This window comes from Melanaphis sacchari, unplaced genomic scaffold (assembly GCF_002803265.2).
Source record: "Melanaphis sacchari strain LSU unplaced genomic scaffold, SCAv2.0 Contig4_pilon_pilon, whole genome shotgun sequence".
Classification (NCBI taxonomy): Eukaryota; Metazoa; Arthropoda; class Insecta; order Hemiptera; family Aphididae; genus Melanaphis; species Melanaphis sacchari.
Window position 1 is genome coordinate 6444379 of NW_020271335.1, and position 21578 is coordinate 6465956.

The 21578-nt window shown below is 23.1% G+C and overlaps 1 protein-coding gene across 4 annotated transcripts; it reads left to right on the forward strand.

Annotated features, from left to right (window-relative positions):
* The first annotated feature begins 3607 nt into the window (after positions 1–3607).
* Positions 3608–20298, forward strand: LOC112599233 (CAP-Gly domain-containing linker protein 1-like). Of its 4 annotated transcripts, none has more exons than XM_025346049.1 (19): positions 3609–3857; positions 5674–5733; positions 6622–6687; positions 6761–6826; positions 6992–7144; positions 7205–7423; positions 8333–8528; positions 8589–8775; positions 13455–13595; positions 13671–17299; positions 17446–17571; positions 17651–17741; positions 17979–18051; positions 18119–18233; positions 18513–18621; positions 18704–18860; positions 18965–19100; positions 19762–19949; positions 20062–20298. In XM_025346049.1, exons 1-19 carry the CDS (start codon positions 3746–3748, stop codon positions 20106–20108), a joined length of 5871 nt encoding a protein of 1956 aa, XP_025201834.1. In that variant the 5' UTR covers positions 3609–3745; the 3' UTR covers positions 20109–20298. The 4 variants fall into 4 exon arrangements, with proteins under 4 accessions (XP_025201836.1, XP_025201834.1, XP_025201835.1 ...); XM_025346050.1 differs by lacking the exon at positions 3609–3857 and adding an exon at positions 4335–4481; XM_025346052.1 differs by lacking the exon at positions 3609–3857 and adding an exon at positions 4646–4669.
* Positions 20299–21578: the final 1280 nt, after the last annotated feature.

A 21578-nucleotide genomic window follows, 5' to 3' on the forward strand; every position in this document is an offset into this window, starting at 1 on the left:
GGATGAGGACATTTTCACTTCTTTCATATAGGAAACCTCTAAATTACGGACACTTTTATGGCAATTTAATTTTGACAATTTTTATCGTAAATATAGAATAATCGTGTGAAAAATAAACCTTGCGAAGGCTGGAAACAACAAAACACAGAGGGCGGCTCACTGGACATAAGCTAGGTCAGCAATCGTCAATTATCATCGTTAATGGTGATGTAGATAAATATTAGGCCGTGTGTGTGTAGATTAATACACAGAATACTTCATTGTTCTACAACACAGTTGAATTAGAAAATGCCTTGATACATGAAATTATTGTATATCAAAAACAAGCTAAAGTAACCGATTTTTTTAATAAATGTTAATTTTTGTTTTAAAATAATTTTTTTTACATTTTAACTAATTTTTTTTATTGAACTTAAGCCCGGCAACTAGGGCCATTAGCTGTTTGTAAGGGTTACGTTGTAGGTTGGTACGGTAGGTTGTATTTTTATGATTGTTACGGTTGATAGCAAACACGTGTATGTGTGGCAAGGTTTTTAACCACTATGATCCTGAGTGGTCACCCATCCGGGAGCTAGTAGCTGTGGCCGTTACTTACTCTCAGTCGCATTCCGCGACTGGTAGCAGCCAACGCGCCACGCCAAGCCACTATATAACTAATTTTTATATACATGATATTATCATAATTTTATATCATAATTTTAATAATACAAAAATACAAATATCATAATTATAAATTTTAGTATTGTATAAATAATAAATGTTGTACATATGTAATTATTAATTTCTCTGAGTTATTTTCAAAAATCCCTCCCTCACGCCCTCTGAATAGCGGACACCTCCAAATAACGGACAAAATTACGGCGACCGAGAGTGTCCGGTATTTAGAGGTTTCACTTTAGTTATTAAAGTAATTTATTTTCCTTTAAGTATTGTGGTAGTTTAATTTAATTTTTTCTGAAAACATTGCATTTACTATATTATTATTTATTTGTAATTAATAACTATAATAATATGTATATTATATCATTTATATTAATTTTTGAGTTATTAAAATACTTTATACTGTAAATACTTAATACCGTTTATAAACAGTATAAATAGATTCATAGATCTATAAACCATTGTATGAATAGATAATATCTTATAAATTATAATTAATCTACAAAACCCAAATTTGAACTACAAATATACATATATAAAAAATAATTGTGCTAGTATGTTTTTAGATATTCTAGTTTCAGTATAAATTAATTCTAAGAAAAAATTATTAAGTTTTCATACTTTAGTTATTTAAAAATTAAAGATTTTATAAATTTTTTACACAAAATATTTTTAGTTTGTAAATTTTAGTGATTTTGACGTATTTTGTAAAAATATAAAATTTAAATGTAGTTAAACAAAAATTTTCTTTTTTTTTAAATTTAAATTTTGTTCTGCAGTTACAAAAACAATTAATGTATATAGGGCTTTGTATTCAATTTTCATAAATTTTACCTATTACTAAATTTTTTATCAGTACTTGTTTATAAATAAAAAATAATAGAAAATTTCAATTGCCTACAAATAGCTTAAAAATAGTCAAAATATCTAAAAAAAGAAATATTCTATTTATAGAAATTAATAAAATAAATATTTAGTGAATATTTTAAATTTTTAGGTTGTTCATTATCGAATTATACTAAAAACCTAAAATCGATTTTGTCAAAAAAAGATTTGCGTAAAAATTTCAATTTTTCTTCATTTTTTGTTTTTGTTTCCTGATTATTTTGAAAAATAGTCGTAATTTTGACCACTAAAGTACCAACAAAATCCAATTTCGGTATCTTAAACCATCTTCTGAGTTAAAAATCGAACCATTTTTTCGACTTATTATCGTGTGTACAGACACAAAAAATATACATCATTGTAAAATCAATAAATTGATTACTCCGCTCAAAATATAAAAATCAAAAACTTCTGTTACTTATAAATAGCTTAAAAAGAGTTAACTTTTATTTTTCACGACGCGTATAAAAACTACTGAGAATTTTTAATTTTTTTCTCCTTATGTACCGTACTACCGTAACTAGATTCAATTTTCACCCAGAAAATATCTTGAAGTTGAAAATCAAAATCAAAGTATTTTTTCTATTATATAAAATGAAAAAAAAAAAAATTGTTAAATATCAATTCATATTTATAAATTCGCTCAGAAGTTAAAATAATATGAAATAAGTGAAAATTGAATTTCTACAAATTTAGATGTTTAAACGATAAATATCAATCTTTATTAAATTATATTAGTTAATTTGTTGTAATTCAAATATTTAATCAAAGACTGGATACTTCCCACCATCGTTTCCTGCAGTACATACAATGCTATTTTCACAATTGTAGATAAATTTGTAAAGTATTTATAAGTACCTACATGTAAATTTCGAATTTGTTTAGTTTTTTCCTGATATTAAGTGTTCCTCCTCAATTGTAAGAGAGGGGTTTCTTGAAGGATTCCAATATATTTTATTAAGATTAAACCCTTCAATCCTCTCATTACGTTCGGACATGTGCTGCACTCGTCGTTAGTGGCAGCTTTCTATTTTTCTATTTTTTTTGCATCTTGCTATATGTTGAAAATATATAATAGTGGAATATATTTCAAATATTTCAATGTTGAATGTTTTCTTTTTTTCACTGTGTTTCGTCTAATTACTAAACTATGTATAAACTAATAATAGGAATTAGGAAAAACTTAAATAAAAATTGTAGATGCGAAGGATTTAAATGCCTTTGGTTTCAATAGATTCCTCTGGTAAAAAGTTTGATTTAAGTGCCAACTAGCAACATTTTCTTTAAATATGTTATATAGTCTACAGTTTTAAATTTATTTTAGGTCTTACCATGAGTGGGAGGTTGTTAAAGTCTTAGTTAGTATTAATAGTTAATCTAATTCATGTTAAATTATATCTAAAAACAAACAATTATAAATGGATTTTTTTCTGATAATTAATTTTACTTTTTAATATAAATTAAAGTAATTAGTTTATTTGTATAATTTTATTTTTAAATTTAATTAACGATTAATTTTTGCATGTAATAACCATTTAGTAATGGTTTTTATTTATTTAATATTATAATGTTTCGGTATGATGTGTAGGTATACTACTGATTAAAACAAAGTGTTAAAATTTGACAAACTCAATTTTGCAACTTCTAATTACTATTGTTTTGGTAATATGTCATAAGTGGGCGTTTGTTTGAAAGCCACCATAAATATATTAAAACAAATTTGGCACTTTATCTAACGTGTTTTGCCAAGTATTTTTATTTTAATAACTTGAAGATAAAATTGTTTATTAGAAAACCACGATGTGTACGCTTTTTGTGTAAGGATAAGAACACAATAATGAGTATCTTATCTATACGAATATATCTTAGATAATAGTAACAATAGTGTGTCATATATATTTTGTAATTTTTTGTAGATACACACCTACGTGGCTACATATTTAAGTTTATTAGTTATTTAAAAATTTAATGATAAAATATTATATTTATTGTTTTCAGGTGTGCTGTGCGTTATTTAAATTTTATATCAATACACATATTTTAATTATTTCTTTGATTTTTGTTATTAAAAAATATGTTTGGTTCGTATTGCTCTATTTATATTTGTGTTTTAATTAATTCAACTTACAGTTTTGAAAGTTTATAGTTTTTCGTGATTTATTTTCAATAAGCTTATAACAGTTTGTTAATACTATTAAAAATGAGCGAAAACTCCGAAAACAAGGAAATGAAGACGTCTGGTTTACGACCACCGACCAAAATTCCCACTATGGGAGTGTCGAGGTTACCAAGTTCATCTTCCATCAAACTTGGTGAGTCAGATTTTATCTTAAATAATATTAACATCAACATTTTATTACATTTATGGTTAAAAAAAAAAATGAAAAAAAAAACATTATGAACTTCAAATAAAAAAAAAATGAAAAGTAATTATTAGTATTCATTTAAATTAGGAATCATAGTTAGGATCTGCTTATATTAAATTATTACCTATTATCATTCAAAGTAAAATACTAGTATATTACCGAAATTTCAGTTATTGCGCACTGTGTTTACCTACTATACAGAATAGACTAAATATAGGCTTTATAATTATTACAGGATGTGTTGAAATATATAGTGTAATGATATATTGAGTTCGGATATACCATGGACATATAAACACATACCAATATCTTGGAAGGGGGGCCACTCCTGCAACACCTCCTTCACAGAGGAAAAGTTCGTAGGCGACCTACTGTGCACCTGTGATTACAAGGTTATGGTCATCATTAGTTGTTGTTCTTTAGTCAGGTGTTGTTTTGTAAATATTCGGACAGTTCAGTTTGGTGTACAGTATTGGTATTTTAAGTACCTATCTATATATGAGATGCCGAATCCTGTATTCGAAGAGACAATTATACCAAGACATTTGGATTTATTCTGCAGAGCAGATGGTAGAATTATAATACATTTTAATACAAATAGATGACTTTAAAATACAATAATCAATAAATAGGTTAATTGATTGAGAGGTATTAAATTTCAAAAATGGTGATATTGTTATTTTCCATGATTTGTATATTATGTTCTATATTTATTCTTATTTTATATTTTTTAGAATTTTAACCCAAAAATGTATATGGTAAGCCTAATATATTTTAATATTTAAAATAAATTCATATGTGGTAACGACTAAATACTTAAAATAAAATTAAAGTTAATAAAAATTAATTATAATTATTAATATATAAGAGATGTTCTAAAAAAATATAACTTATAATAATCGAATAACAAAAATTATAACTATTATTTCATTATATCTAAATATCTAATATTTATTTGTTTCTAGTTGTAAGAAAACTCTTTTAACATAATAACAAAAATTTTAAAACTTCTAACAATATAAATAAGATTTTATAAATTGGGTATACGAGTGTAGTCATAAAGACAGTACATTATTTCACATTTTTATTAAAATGTTAACACACTCGTATATTATATTTTAACATAGTGAATAATTTTTTGAAATTCGCTTAGGTATAATAACAATGATAATCAATTTTGTCTTTTTAAATTATAATATATTTTAAGCATGTTCTGTACTTAAAAATTATGTTTTATGTTTATATGTTAAATAAATGAACATATATTTTATTATATGTAATTTAAGATACCTAAAATTGGAATAGAGCTAAAACATAAACTATCGCATCCCCTGAGATAAAAATATTCATATATAGTAGTACTATAATTTTTATGTTTATATCCTGTTATTTGAATAAACACACGAAGAATATAGAATATCGTCCCACATTATAGGCTACAGGCGTAAATATACTAGTATAAGTACGCCTACATTTGTTTCATTTGGTGGGTGATTTTAAACTTATGACCTACTTGTATTAATTTAAATTTAAAAATCTGTAATCAGAGAGAAAATATTGTTGATAATTTTTATAATTTAGGTATACATATTTCAAACGGTGGTAAGTTTTAATAAGGATTGCTTAGTTTATTTTAGATCATTTAATTTTCACTGGCGTACCCACATTTACGGATCCTTAACTATAATCCCACTATCCTATTGTCATTATTGATTATGATCAATCTATTAATAATAAATTATTTTATGTCTTGTCATTCCAGATGGAGTAAGCTCTAATACAATCAAACTAGACGGAGGTTCAAGTGTAAAAAAAACTGCAGGTAATAATAATTTTTGAAAATATAAACCATGCAATAAATAAATAACAATCTATTTTTATATAAATCGTGTGTGCTATTTCTGCGATTACATTTTTCCAAATATTTTAACCATAAAATCATAATATCATTTAAATATCAAAGTACAACCATCTAGATTATTATTGGTAGGTATTGTATAAATAAGTTGGGTCGTTCATTAATCATTATATCATTACTTATTATTTATTTTTTATTAATGTGGTTAAATACCTTGGTATCAGCAGTGCTTTATTATCTTGTAGTTTTTAATATTTAGCTTATTTAGAATTTCTTTTCCTTAACTAAATTATCTCTTTCTATCTTGGAGATGTATATTTATGTATTTTATTGGCTTAATTAAATTTGTTTATTACAATTTTTACGATCGAGTATGGACATATTCGGTATGCGCCAACTCCACTGGAAAAATTAAAAAAATGTTACAAAAAAAAAAAAAAAAAAAATACATCTCATTTCCACTAAAAGTAAAAAAAAAAGTGCAGTAATAACATTTTACTAGTTTTAAGTTGATTTTTTATCTACAGCATAAGTATTTTATACTCGTTTATGTCATATATAATATCCATTTTCACGCCATTTTTTGAAAATAATGTTATATAATTTAATAGTATTGAGTTTTTTTGAATAAAGGAATTTCTAGGAGATTTACACGGTGCTTTTTGAAATCGTGAAGTATGTTTAGCCCACCATGTGAATACACTTATAATAAATGATACATTTGATACACTAAGAATTTTTAGAATTTTAGATATTTACGTAACACCAGTATTATAACTAATAATTGTTTATTATTGCTTAATATAATATTATCCGCATGTTGCATTTTGTTTTATGTTTGTAATTTATTAGACATGGCGTATGTTAGCAAACACAATGGTTTTAATAAAAAACCGACAGATGAGCGCAAATCATCAAGTAAGTTGCCGCTTTCATTTTTTTTTTTTTTGTATGGAAGTAGTTTAGTTTTTTCATGTTGCTTTTATATTAGGCGGTTCAGATTCTTTCATAGGAGATGCACGTAGACTAAGTGAAGCTGGTGTAAGACGTAGTTCAGGTTTGTTTTATTATTCTTATTTTAAACATATTATCATGTACCTATGTGTTCATTTAAATAATCATCACTTTTCGCTATAATATATAATATACATCGCGCGGTTGACACATTATTTATTTATGTAATTATATTAAGAAATAATTTAGATAGTTTTATAATTTTTAGGAAACAGTGTTGTTCTTACAGAAGATACGGATAAATTTATCATCGGCAATCGAATTTGGGTGGGCGGAACTAAACCTGGGCAAATAGCATATATAGGTGAAACTAATTTTGGAAACGGAGATTGGGCTGGTGTAGTACTTGACGAACCAATTGGTAATTAAATAACATACCAGTTAGGTATGTTGTTGGGTTTTATAATACATATTATTTTAGGTAAAAATGATGGGTCTGTGAGCGGAACAAGATATTTTCAATGTGAACCAAAGAGAGGTATATTTGCTCGTCTTACTAATCTTACCTCTGCTCCTTTAAATTCTGTTGAAGATTCTATGGTTCAAAGTTCATTTGCTGCAACCAAACCATTAGGGTTTTCAACTCCTATGCCTAAAAGGCAAGGTTCGACTGTAACAGCTACTAAAGCTGCCCCAAAAAGTAAGTACAAATATGCATAATTCAGTTGTGTGGAATATCTTTAAATAAAAAAATTAAAACATAAATTATCAATGATCAATATTCTGCCATAATTTGTTTAAAAAAAATAAAATTTGAAATAGTATACATTTATTTCTCTGTTGTTTTTCTCTTTGCTGATTTTTTCAAAAACATAAACTACATATTTGTTAAACATTTAAAATATATAAAATATATATAGACTGCTTATTCAGATTGCATCTTTAATTTTCTATATTAATTTTAATTTAGAATTGAGCGATTGGTTTTACATATTACAATAATGTATTTTCTTATAATTTTTTTTTTTTATGTGTGTGAGAAACTTTTTCCAATAGAAATAAAATGCTCCGAATAAATTTCAAGAGAGATTTTTGATAGAAAACTAAATCTAGTTTGTACTTTTGAAAAAGGGTATTGTTAAAAGTATATATTATTTTAAATTTCTTTTTAAAATATTCACAAAATATTCACTTAAAAAAAAACTTAAAAAAATCAGTTTTTCACTTAAGTATGATAATGTTTTTGTTTATGAGTAAAAAATTAAAAATTTAATAAAGGTTTCTCTTAAGTTTTTTGTAGTGATTTAAAAATACAAAGAATACATGATGAACATTTTAGGTTTTAGGGTGAAAAGAAAAAAAATAATGAATAGTTTTTAATTTTAATTTTATTATTAGAATAATCAATTGTTGAGTGCTAAAAAGTTAAGTTGTCTCTACGTATAATCGTTTTTTAACATATATAATTATCTATTATTGAATTAAAATTTAAAATATTCATTACAGTTCAGCTGAAATAAATTAAGTATCCCTTATTTTTTCTTTATACATGTTTAACAGTTTTAAATTAATGGTTAACATTATGTATATAATATGCATTTTATTGTAGGTATTAGTCAAACACCTATAGCCAAAAGTAGCAGTGACTTAAAAATTGGTGATCGTGTAATTATCAGCAGTGGACAAGGATCTAAATTGGGAGTTTTGAGGTATCGTGGTGTAACTCAATTTGCACCAGGAGAATGGTGTGGTATTGAATTAGATGATCCTCTTGGAAAAAATAATGGAACAGTTGAAGGAATTAAGTAATTCAATTGCTTATTATAAATATTTTTAAAATTACAATAATTCTATTTTTGTTTTAGATATTTTGAATGTGAAGATAAATTTGGCTTGTTTACTCCCATTGCTAAGGTTTCCAAATCACCGATGTCTGCTAGTCGAATGTCGACCAATTGTGCTATTCATAAGGCGAAACGTTCACCAGGTTCTATGAATGGATCTATGATTAGTGGTATTACAACAAACACCATGTCATCAATACCTACTCGGGTAAGACTTGGAGTTGCTTCTTTATGCTACAAGGTATTTTGCATGAGTTTTGATTGCTTTTAATATTTAATAAAGTGTGTTATTGCTCTAACAGAAATAAATAATCATTTTATAAAGAGTATAGTTTATAAATTTTACTATAGAAATATGTCGTAAATAGAAAAAATAAATATTTCTATTTATTACAGGAAAGTAATTTAAAATTAAATATAATCAAGTTATTTGGTGAAGGTAAAATATTATATATTTTTAAAAGTATATTAAATCATTTATTTTAATAATATTATTAAACATAAATTAATTTAATATCATTGAATATTATTATTAAAATGTAGTTATAAATCCATTTATAAATATTTAATTAATATTATTCAAGTTTAGTATTTTAAAATAATAAATATGTTATTTTAAAATATGCATTAGATATTGCATCCACACTGGTTTATATATTCAAAAATACATTTGTTGTTCATACTTAAAAAAAATTTATTTGTAACTTAAATTTTTATTAATGCAGAAATATAAATATGTTAATAATTTTTGCTTACTATGCATGCTAAGTTAAAAATAGTTAAAACTATTTTTTATTGTCTATAGTGTTTATATTAAATAAGAAGATGCCAATATAAAGTATGTAATTTGTCTTTGACATATTTATGATAACAAAAAAGCTATATATTTAATTTAACTTTTAATTATGAATTTATCATTACCAATTGGTGATATATCCAATTGTACACTTTAAAGGTGTGAGTGCACTGGTCTGTAATGAGACTTATAACAAAACAACTAGTATACCTAAAAGTGATGAATCTATTAGACAACTTCTAAGATCATTTACTCATTTTTTTTTTATTATTATTATTGAAACTAATAGTATCAATGCATTGTAAATTTACATTGTTTTTTACAGTAATGATTAAAAGTTTATTTCAGAAACTATAACAACACTTCCTAAGTGATTGTTATAATAGGTTATATTTTACTTAATTTAATTAATTTAACTATTAAATTTAAAGTACAATGACAAGTTTGCTGTAGTTTGTTGTGTATAAAGTATTTGGTAGATGGGTGATCTTAAAATTGAACAATTAAACAAACTGTAATTAACTAATAATTATAAGTTGTATATTTTTAATTTTTTTTTGAAATAGTTTTATATTATATAAGAATATGGATTATACATAAGTAAATGGATATTTTGTTCAAATATCAAAATGATACATAAGCTTTAAATTGAAATCACTAGAATAATTACCATAAGTGTTTAATGTAGTTTAAAACTGCACTATAATGATAAAGTATTTGATAACTAAGAAACTAAAAATATGAAGCATTTAATAATTTTTTTATATTATCTTATGTGTACAGCACCGGTGAAGGAAAATTAATTTTTATTAAAACCAAAAATAATTTAATATCTTTAATAACAGTAATTTAACTTTTTTTCGATGATTTTGAACAATAAGTATTTGGTAAGTAACTAATAATTATATTTTATTTTAAATTTAATAATTTATTTTTTTAATATTGAAATAAAATATTAATTATTTTGTTGAAATTTCTAGTCAGAAGTGAGATTTGTGGAAACCTATCATCCGCAATGGGAATCTGGTTATTATTAAATCAACCATCACTTATTGTTTAAACTAAAACGTATAATTGATTATTGGTATAAACATTAATACAATGTTTTTGTTTATTTTTAAACACCAAAATCTAAATTATTAACAATTGCACTACAAGATAAAATATTTAAATCAAATCATTAATAAATGTAATCTTTATTTATTGTTCCACATTTTTATTAGACTATTCTAACTTTATATCTAATTTTATTGTTTGTTATATTTTTTTGTTTCTATTTGTTACATTTTATTATTTTATAATGTTTTCTTTTTCACCAAGTAATGAAAATAGTTTTCATTTGTACATTTTTCATTTATCCTGCCTTGAAATCCTTGTGATTTTTATCATTATATTGTACTGCATGGTAATTAAGTTATTTAATGTGATATTGTGTGTTTTGTAAAATTTAACTAATTTTTCAGTCCATAAATTCAAGTATGTTTTTATCTGACTTTATTATCTCAATTAGTTCAATCTACATTCTAAAATATTTTATACTTTAACTTTGAGTTTTCTAATTTGAATTTTATGTTTATGGAAGTTTATGAAGGGCTATTTATTTAAGATAATAAATAACTAATGGTTATATTAAAAAATATGTTTGGTTGAAGAAAGATAGTACATATGTAAAAGACCGCTTTTTACAACACATTTTGCCAAAGATCCTTGGTACTATGTATCTAATATTGTGGTATACTCAAAAAATAAAGAATTAAAAATGTATTTTGTAAATTAATTTTATATTCTAATATCTTTAAATACAGACATAAATATTTATATTTATATAAAGAGGGAAATGAATAACTCTTCATTTTTCATAATAATTGCAGCACAGATTAAAACTAAAGTTTAGACATTATTGTTTTTAGGTAGGCTAGACCCATTTGTCAATTAAAAAAATTCAGTATTCTTCATTAAATAAAAAGATACATATTTATTATATATTATTTGAATTGTTATTATTCAGCGTGTTTACATTAAACATAAATAATAAACTTATGCATATACTTAAATGCATATATTATTTAATAACTGAACAAATTAATACTTATACATAACATTGATTTCAATTATATCAGATTATATTATTCATAATTTAAATAGACAATAAAGAAAATATATTATTGGTATTTATACAATTACAATTTTTCAAATAATTGTATTTTAATGAAATGCTAGATTATAGTAGTATCATACTTGAGTATAGTCTGAATTAAAGACTATCACTACAGTAATCAGTAGGGACCGGATTTCAATTTAGATCATTCTGATTAAAATAACACTAATTGTATTTTGTATATTTCAACTGTTTTACCTATTAAATGCATATAAGTAGTTTTATAGTGTATATTATTATTTATAACACATGCATTTGTTTTTTTTTCTTTATATTTTTATGTTCACGGCCACATTACATCGATAAAATTAAGTCTGGTTGTTATTACCAAAGATAAGATAACATACTCATTTGCAACAATTTAAAATATATTAATATAGATCAATTTTTGTTTTAATTTTTTATTAATGTGGGCTAATATAAAGAATATTAAATGGCGAAGATAATCAAATACTTTTTTAAACCTTTTTTAATACTTAAGTTTTACATAATTTTTAAATAAAATATTATTAATTCAATTTTTAGTGCATATTCTGTAGCATATTACAGCATTTTTAGAAGTATATTTTGAGGATTTTTTGTGTATATAAATCTGGTCCTTAGTAATCAGTAAATTAAGAATAATTTAATTATCATTATAATTAAGTGTATCATTTGTGTATTATGTATTTGAAAATGAGTGAACATTATAGATGAATTTGTAAATAGTTATAATGGTATCTTTTCATTTTTATTTAAATATGAACTGTAAATTTACATCTTATAGTTCTCTACATAGATAAATATTATTAAATATCATAAAACTCCAATAATAAATATAATGTATAAAAATAAATAATTAATACCTTATCATCACATTTTAGGTAGGTATACATTTAACAAATATAAAGAACAACAATGAATTGTTTGATTAAAATAAAATATTTGAAATTTAAAATTATACATATATTAAAGAAATTTATGAATACTCTGATGATAAATTACTGTACACAATTTAACCACACACGCCATAAAAAACAAATGTTTGTAAATTGGGAGTTTTGAAGTATGATCTTTAATACATTATTTTTCTGGCACTCTTGTTTAAATATTATAATTTTATTTAAAGCTTCAATGTATTAATTTAATACTTATTATTTGCATTTGTATAATTGAATAGATGAGTCTTCTAAGAAGACTGAGACTGATTGCAATAATTTCTCAGCATTTCCATAGTTGTATTGAATGGAATTTAGATTAAAGATTAACTTAAAAGTATTAAATTTTAAATTTTAAGTTTGTCATTTTATAAAACTATATGAGAGGATCATAATATGAATTTTTATATCTTGAATTATGATTTGATTGTAATCCTTATCGTATTCTTGGATACAAAATATCTGATACTTAAGTATTTTTAGTTGTCTAGGATTTGTCTCATGTGTAATTATAATATTTTATTTATAGTTATCCATTTCAAAGGTTATTAATGTTATAAAATAATTGATTAAAAGCTGAACTTTTGATTTAGAAATAAATATCTTAATTATTTTTCCATATTAAACACAATGATTTTACAATAATATCAATGCTTAAATCTTCATTTACTACAACTAATATGTAAATATAGCAGTTAAAGACAAAAGGTTAGAAATTTGATTTTGTTACTCTATAAGAGTTGATTTCATTTAAACTTTGATAGTTTAAAAATATTTTAAACTTAAATACTTAATAAAAAGTATGTTATTAAAAATTAAATAGTGAGTAAATATTTTAAATTATTTAGTTTTAAATTAGAGCTTTTTTTTTATGATAGTAATATAATCAAGTGTATTTAATATTAAAAACAATTATTACTGGTATTTTAAAGCTTATGTATCATAATGTTTTTCAAAATAATTGTCTTAGATGTATGTAAATGTTTATTAAACTGTATATATTCGTATAATTTTAGCCATTGAAAGTATCAGATACGGATCGATTAAAATTGCAACTAACTCAAATAAAAAATGAAAATGAACTCCTTCGTTCACAAGTTATTAAAGCAGCTAATCAAGCTGATGTAGCTGAAAAAAGATTGGAAGAAACGTTAAAAGTAAGTGATAATTATTTTAAGTATTTTCTGTGTTCTGTGTTATTTATATGGCAGTTTTTTTTTTTTTTTTTTTAGGCTCAATCTGAACAACCACCAGAAGCACAAGTCAATGATATGATAATACTGCAAAATCAATTAGATAAAATAAAAAAACAAATAGATGATGAAAAAGAAAAAGTTCAAAATTTACAGTTCACCAATGAAGAACAAAATGTTGTCAATATTGAATTACAAAATAAAAATGCTGAACTTCTAATAAAAATTAAAGAATTAGAATCAGATTTGGCGAAAGAACGTAATCTAGCTAAAGATGTAGAAAAAGAGACAATGAAAATTTTTGAAAAAGAAGAAGAATTGTGTAGAGTAAAAGAGGAGTTAGAAACCCTAAAAAAATTAATAGACAACAATGAAGATGAATTACAAAAATCAGTATCTAATTTAAGTTCAGAAGTAGTTGATAAAGAAGCAATTTTAAATACATTACGTCAAACATTGAATGAAAATTCTCAAAACCATGATCGTTTATTAAAAGAAGCTAATGAAAATTTATCTGCTACCACAGAACGGTTAACCAAAATAATAGAAGAAAAAGAGAAAAAAATCGAACAGAATCAAGAGATGATTGACCAATTAAATGAAGGTATAAAATGTTTGAGTGCATTAAAGAATGAAGAACATGATGATATTGTAAATAATTTAAAAAGCGAGTTATTAAAATTAAAAAATGATTACAAAGTAGTTATTGATGAAAAAGAACAAGATATCAAAATAACTCAAGAGAATCATATCAAAATTGAGAATGAACTCAGACAAGAATTAAAAAGCTTATTAGAAAATAAAAATCAAGAAATTCAACAACTTCAACAAAAAAATAATGAAAAACTTGAAAATCTTGAAAATGTTAATCAAAATATAAATATAGAATTAAAAGCAGCATTAAAATCTGTACAAGATAGAACAAATGATATAACAAATTTAGAAAAAAAACTTAGTGATTTAGAACTTCAACAGCATTTAAATAAAAATGAATTGGAAAAAGAACTTACAACAAAACTGAAAACTATTGAAAATGAATTAACATCTTTAAGATCTGAAAAATCTATGTTAGAAGAAGAGCATGAAAATTATGTGAAAGAAACAAAAAATGCAACAAATGTTTTAGAAAATGAATTGAAACAGAATAATATTTTAATAGAAAATCTTAATAAATCATTAAATGAATTAAATTTATCAAATAAAAATGAATTAGATTCTATGAAAAAAAAAATATTGCAGTTAGAAAGTGAACGAGATCATTTATTAAAATGTCAAAGTTTAGAATTAGCTACTAAAGATGAACTCATAAATACCCTATCCAATAAACTTGAACTGACATTAACAGAAAAACAAAAGCAAGATTTAAGCAATGCGAATTTACAGACTGAATTAACAAATGAAACTTTGAAGTATCAAACGACTATTAAAGATTTACAAAACAAAATTAATGAATTAGAAGCAAATATTGCCTCAAATGGTGAATCATTTAAATCAGAATTGGAATTATTAAATAATGAAAAAGTAGCAAGTGTATCAGAAAACTTGAATCTTTTAGAAAAATTAAAGTCTTTGGAAAATTTAAATTTAAATCTTGAAGAGAAATTAGTTTCTAATGAAGTATGCATACAAGATATTCAAAATTTGAATAATGTAATAGAAGAAAAAAATAAAATTATAGATGATAATCAAATAAAAATTAAACAATTAGATAATTTTGTTACTCAAACTAAAAATGAATATGACCTTATTCTAAAACAAAAAGAAGAAGAAATTAAGGAACTGTTAAAAAACAAAGAAGAAAAGATGAAAATAGAAAAGTTGTCATTAGAAGAAAAAATTAAAGTTATAATAGATGAAAAAGACACAGAAAATTCAATACTCAATAAAAAAATTGTTGACTTAGAGAATATGAAAAAAGATTTAGAAAAGCAATTGGAAATGAGTAAATTACACGAACAAGATTTGAAAAAATTAAATGAAATAATTCAAGATAAAGTTAAAATTATTAAAGATAATGATTTGAAGATTGAAGAGCTGAATAATTTAATTTATTTAACCAAAAATGAGTTTGAAAGTAAATTAAAAATAAAGGAAGTTGAAATGATAAATTTATCGAAAACTGTAGAGGATAAATTAATCATTGAAAAACAACAAATGGATGAACAAAATAAAACATTGCTAGATGAAAAAAATAAAAAAATTTCCAATCTAATGGAAAAGCTTAGTATTTTGGAGAACTCTAAAACAGGCATCGAACAACAGTTAATTGAAACTAACAAAAAACAAGAAAATATGATAACTGAACTACAATTATCAATTGAAGAAAAAACAAAACTAATTAATGAAAATCATTTAAATATTGAACAGTTGAATAGTAAGATTGTAAAGTGTAAAGAAGAGTTGAAATCAGAATTGAAAGATAAAGAAGACAAAATGAATGATCGTATAAAAGTTGGGGAAGAGAAATTAATCATTGAAAAAAAACAAATAGAAGAACAAAATAAAAAATTATTGGATGAAAAAAATAAAGACATCTCCAACCTAATGGAAAAACTTAATATTTTGGAGAGCTCTAAAACAAACATTGAGCAACAGTTAACTGAAACCAGCAAAAAACAAGAAAATATGATAGCTGAACTACAATTAACAATTGAAGAAAAAACAAAACTAATTAATGAAAATCATTTAAACATTGAACAGTTGAATAGTAAGATTGTTCAGTGTAAAGAAGAATTTAATTTAGAGTTAAAAGAAAAAGATGATAAAATAAAGGAGCTTATAAAAGTTGGTGAAGAGAAATTAGCAGATGAAAAATTAGCAGTAGAAAAACATACTATGCTTTTGTTGGATGAAAAAAATAAGGAAATTTCCAATCTAATGGAAAAACTTAATATTTTAGAAAAATCAAAGTCAAATTTAGAGAAACAGTTAGAGATAAGCAGAACTCAAGAACATGATATAATAGAGTTGAAGAAAACTGTCCTAGAAAAAACTAAAATCATTGATGATAATAACTCCAAGGTTGAAGTATTAAATAGTCTTATTGCACAGACTAAAGAAGATTTTGATATAAGGCTCAAAGAAAAAGAAAATGAAGTTAATGAGCTTGTGAAAACTCTAGAAGATAAATTAAATATAGAAAAGATATCATTTGACACCCGTATTAAATCCTGTGTGGATGAAAAAAATACAGAAATTGAAGTATTGAAAACTCAATTACACGAGTTTACAGAAAATAATAAAGAAAAAGAATTGATGTTGAAATTAGAATCCATCATCAACGAATTAGAAAAAGAGAAATTACGGGCATTAAATTTAGAAGCACTTAAACTTGAGTTAGAAAAAACTGTGTTACAACAAAAAACTGAATTGGAGTTATTAAATGTATCCAAAATTAATATGAAAGAAGATATGATTAAAACTATTGAAAAACAACAAGTTCTCAATGCCGAATTAACAGCTAAAACTAAAACTGAATCTGAACAATTAGTCAGTGAAAAATTAAATATTCAAAAACAAATTGATGAACTACAGATTGAGTGTTCTAGACTACGATCAACTTTAGATGAAAAGAATAGTGAAATTGAAGATTTAAAAATTCAGAAGTCTCAAGAGTTGAAACCTGCTATTTCTTGCAATGATGAATTGAGTCAGTTGAAAGCTTTACTGTAAGTAAAAATTTTAAGATCAAATAACCAATAATGAAATTTGAGTATGAATAATAAATTATATAAATCATGAATTCACCATACGTGTATATTTAATGTAATAAGTCAATCCCATAATATTCTTTTATTTAATACTTATATTTTAGTGAAAAGAGTCACAGTGCCCAATCTCATTTGGAATTCCGTATTCAAGAGCTAACTGATGAAAATCATCGTTTGAATGAACGCATTGAAGGTGACAATAATCAACTTCAGAAGAATAATAATATTATGTAAGCTAACCAATTTTAATACTAAACAATAATACTAACTAATTGTTTAAATATTTTTATTTTATTTATTTTTTGGTAGGCAAGAAAAATACAACATTGAAAAAAAATATGAAGAAACTAATAATATTTTAAAAATTAAAGAAAATCAAATTTTAGTGTTGCAAACCGAGGTTAGTATTAAGAATATTTATTTTTGATAAAAATGTATTTATAGAATTTGTTTACATTAATATTTATTAGCATGTATACTTTTACAAGATATAATGATAAATATTTTACATTGAATCTAGTAGAAATTATTTTACCACAATACCTTATAAGGTTATTACTTATTATAGATAAAACTTATAATAATTTATTTAAATCATTTTTAATTATTGAGAATTATATGTTTTTTATTTGTTTAGTTGAATTCTTGGAAGTTAAAGGATACAGAGAAATCCAAGAATAATAATGTTCAAGAAAATACAAATAAATCTGGTAATTTATTATATTATATTTTAGATATTAATTATATTTGGGTCTGATTTATTATTTTTATTTATAGAAGCTCATTTATTAGCAGAAAAAAATCAAGAAATTAAAATGTTGAATTCAATAATATTAGGCTTACACAAAAAATTGTCTGCTGTTATGGAAACTGATATTTCTGAATATGAGATGTAAGAATAGTATAGTTCAATGTTTAAGAGTTATTATGCCTTAAAAAATTATTTTGTTTTTACTGAAATAAAGGAGGTATTTATTACATTTAAATTATAAAAACTTAGTGAACTGAAAATTTGTTCCACTTAAAGTTTTTAATGTTTAAATGTTATATTTTTAAATTATTCTTTACTTAATTACTTATATCATTGGTTTATAATGAATTATTGACTATATTTTATCTATAAATAGTGTTTAATCAATGCTAATATGTTTGTAATTTTCTATGCATTTAGCGAGAAAAATCCTGATACCATTTCAAAAGAAGATTATCAAAAACTATACAAAACGGCTAAGAATAATGTTAAACTAAAGGAATGTGAAAATTTATCATTGAAACAAGAGGTTGATTTGAATAACATTAATACAAATTTATACCTAATTATTTAGATATTTTTACCTGAATAATTGTATGTGTTATTTTCAGATTAATAAGCTAAAATCAGAAAATGATCGTTATTCTGAGTTCAAAACTAAATGTGAAAGCTTAGAAAATGATAAAAAAACACTACAAAAATTAATAGTTAGTTATGATAACTCTATTCCAACAAACGCTAAAAGTGAAAAAAGTGATATTAAATCTGGTTAGTAATTCTAATATTTAAAATAAAAAGATAAGTTAATTTAAAACAATATTAAAGTATTTTATTTAATAAATTATCATAAATTGTTAATATTATATGTTTAGAAACTGAAAAAATATTAGAAGAAAAAGATTGGCAAATAAATTTGTTAAACAATATTATTGCTGATCTTCATGCAAAGGTGTCTGATAATAAATTTAAAATTGAAGCACTAGAAACACAAATATTAGATTCGGGAGTGTAAGTATATAAAATACTATAATAATCATGACATCATTTTAATTTCTTTTTTTTTTTTTTAATTTGATGTAAAGGAAAAAAATAATTTTACATCCAGTATTTTTAAATACAAAAAATAAAAATAAAAATTTAAACACTAATATTAAAAAAGTACGCTTAGGACGCTATGGACTTTCAAAAAATGAAAAATATGTTATTCATAATTTATTATAGTTATTTTTGAATTCAAAAAAAATTATTTGTCTATTGTCTATTTAAGTATAAATTTTAATATATTATGTTTGAAAATAGCTCATTACTACTAGACCTATTGGGCCTCATTGCTTATAACATATTCTCAATTTCCCAGAATTGACTTTGATCAGTTTTATCAACTTTTATATATTTCTAATATGGATAAGCTTTAAATTGGTTATCAATGAGAGTTAGTGTTCATCATCTTTTGTTTGTGCTCAATGTGGTATTCATGGCACGATACTGCAGCTAATTTTATACCAAAACAGTGTACCATCAGATAAAAAGTTAGGTAATCACCAAATATTATGAAATTTTATTTAACTGAGATTGATTGGTGAATTTGATTTTGATTTTTGCTATACATAGTTTTTAAAATATACTAAAGTATAATTTTATGAATGATTGGTTTTTTATTTATTTCCAGGGATCAAAGCAAAAAAACACGTTTAAGAACTACTCGTCTTTATTGTGAAAGGTGTGAAATATTTGATTCTCATGATACTGAAGATTGTCCTGAAAAACCAGAATCTCCAAAATTCGATAGAAAAAGAAGAGTAGTAAACGATAATTCAAATAAAATGATTGATGAACCATTTTGTGTATGTTGTGATAGTAAGTAATTTCTTATTACCTTTTATTGATATTATTTTATGATGAAATCTATTAAATTATGATGTTAATGTTTTTAACATATATATATATATATATTTAATATTCTTTATAGTGTTTGGACACACAGCCAATGAATGTGACAACTCATTAACATTTTAGTTTGGTTTGAACCATGTTGCAGATTGCTTGGTATCAAAATTATTGTTTTGTTAATTTATGTTATTATTATCATTATTACTATTTAGAATTTATATTCAGTAAGACTGATTTTAGGTACACTTTTAATTTAATACGTATTTTAAGTAAAAGTAATTTATTGTTTCTTTGTTATAGAATTTAAAATGTGATATTAAATTATAGGTAGTAAGTTATACCATTGATTATGCATTATATTATACGATACAATTGATGGTTAAGTAGCTTATTTATTTTATTTAAAACTTTTTAGGTATAATATTTTTGTCATAATGTTAATTAATAATTGATAAATGACTCAATCATAAAAAGTTAAAAAAAGAAAATTACAGTATTTTCACACTATTATCAACAAATTTAAATACTCCACTTAATCCTTAAATTTGTTTTTGATGTTTTTATTAAACAAGGTTTTTCCTATAAGTAACTTAGCTATTACCATATTATTATTCTAGTTAATTATATATAATTTATTATTATAATATTTAAATGTAATTATTATTTAATTAATTGAAGTATTATCTATTTATTTTTATTGCAAACATATTAATATTTTTGAATAATGAATTAAAGCAAATACATGTCATATATTTTAAATTGTTTAACATTCTTATATGTTTAGATCTTAAGTCCATTTAGGCGTATAGCTAATCACATTATTTGAAAATAAGTCGTTCAATAAAATTAAATTTAATGAATTAAATAATCTAAGTTATAACTGTACTAACATTTAAATTAGACTAGTAATGGATAAAAACTTATTTTAAACATATCGCAAAAGATGCATTCAAACTTTTAAACATATTGTAACAAATATACTACCAATCGACTTTAAATATTGAATTATAATAAATCTTTTTTTTTTGGTAGTCTATGAATTTTAAAACAATGTAGTTTATAATAAATATCATTATTTTCTTTTTATATCAATAAATAAATTTTTATCTAGTATGCAAGTATATTGTATTGAACACGAGTAAAATCACATTAAAATAATAATTTGGTAACTGATTATACTTTTAATTTGAACATTAAACATTCACAAGAAACTATATTCTTTACAGTGATATACAATGTAACTTTTAAAATAAAAAATACATAGAATCTTAAGATATAAAAATTAAATCAATATTGCATTGTGATATAAGTCTATAATTTTAGAAGTGAAACACATTTAACAACGTAAAAATAAAATAACTAAAGGTAACAATAAAAATAAGTATTGACTATACATAAATAAATAAACATATCAAATTGTCAACATAACAAAACATAACATGAATCAATAATCATATAATATGTCATTAAGCATTTTGTTTAAAACTATAAAAGGAGCACATTACACACATTTTTTTCTTAAAACTATAATGTAATACAATTATATTTTGCAAAAATCTGATGTATAATGGTTAAAAATGTATTATTTTGTGATGT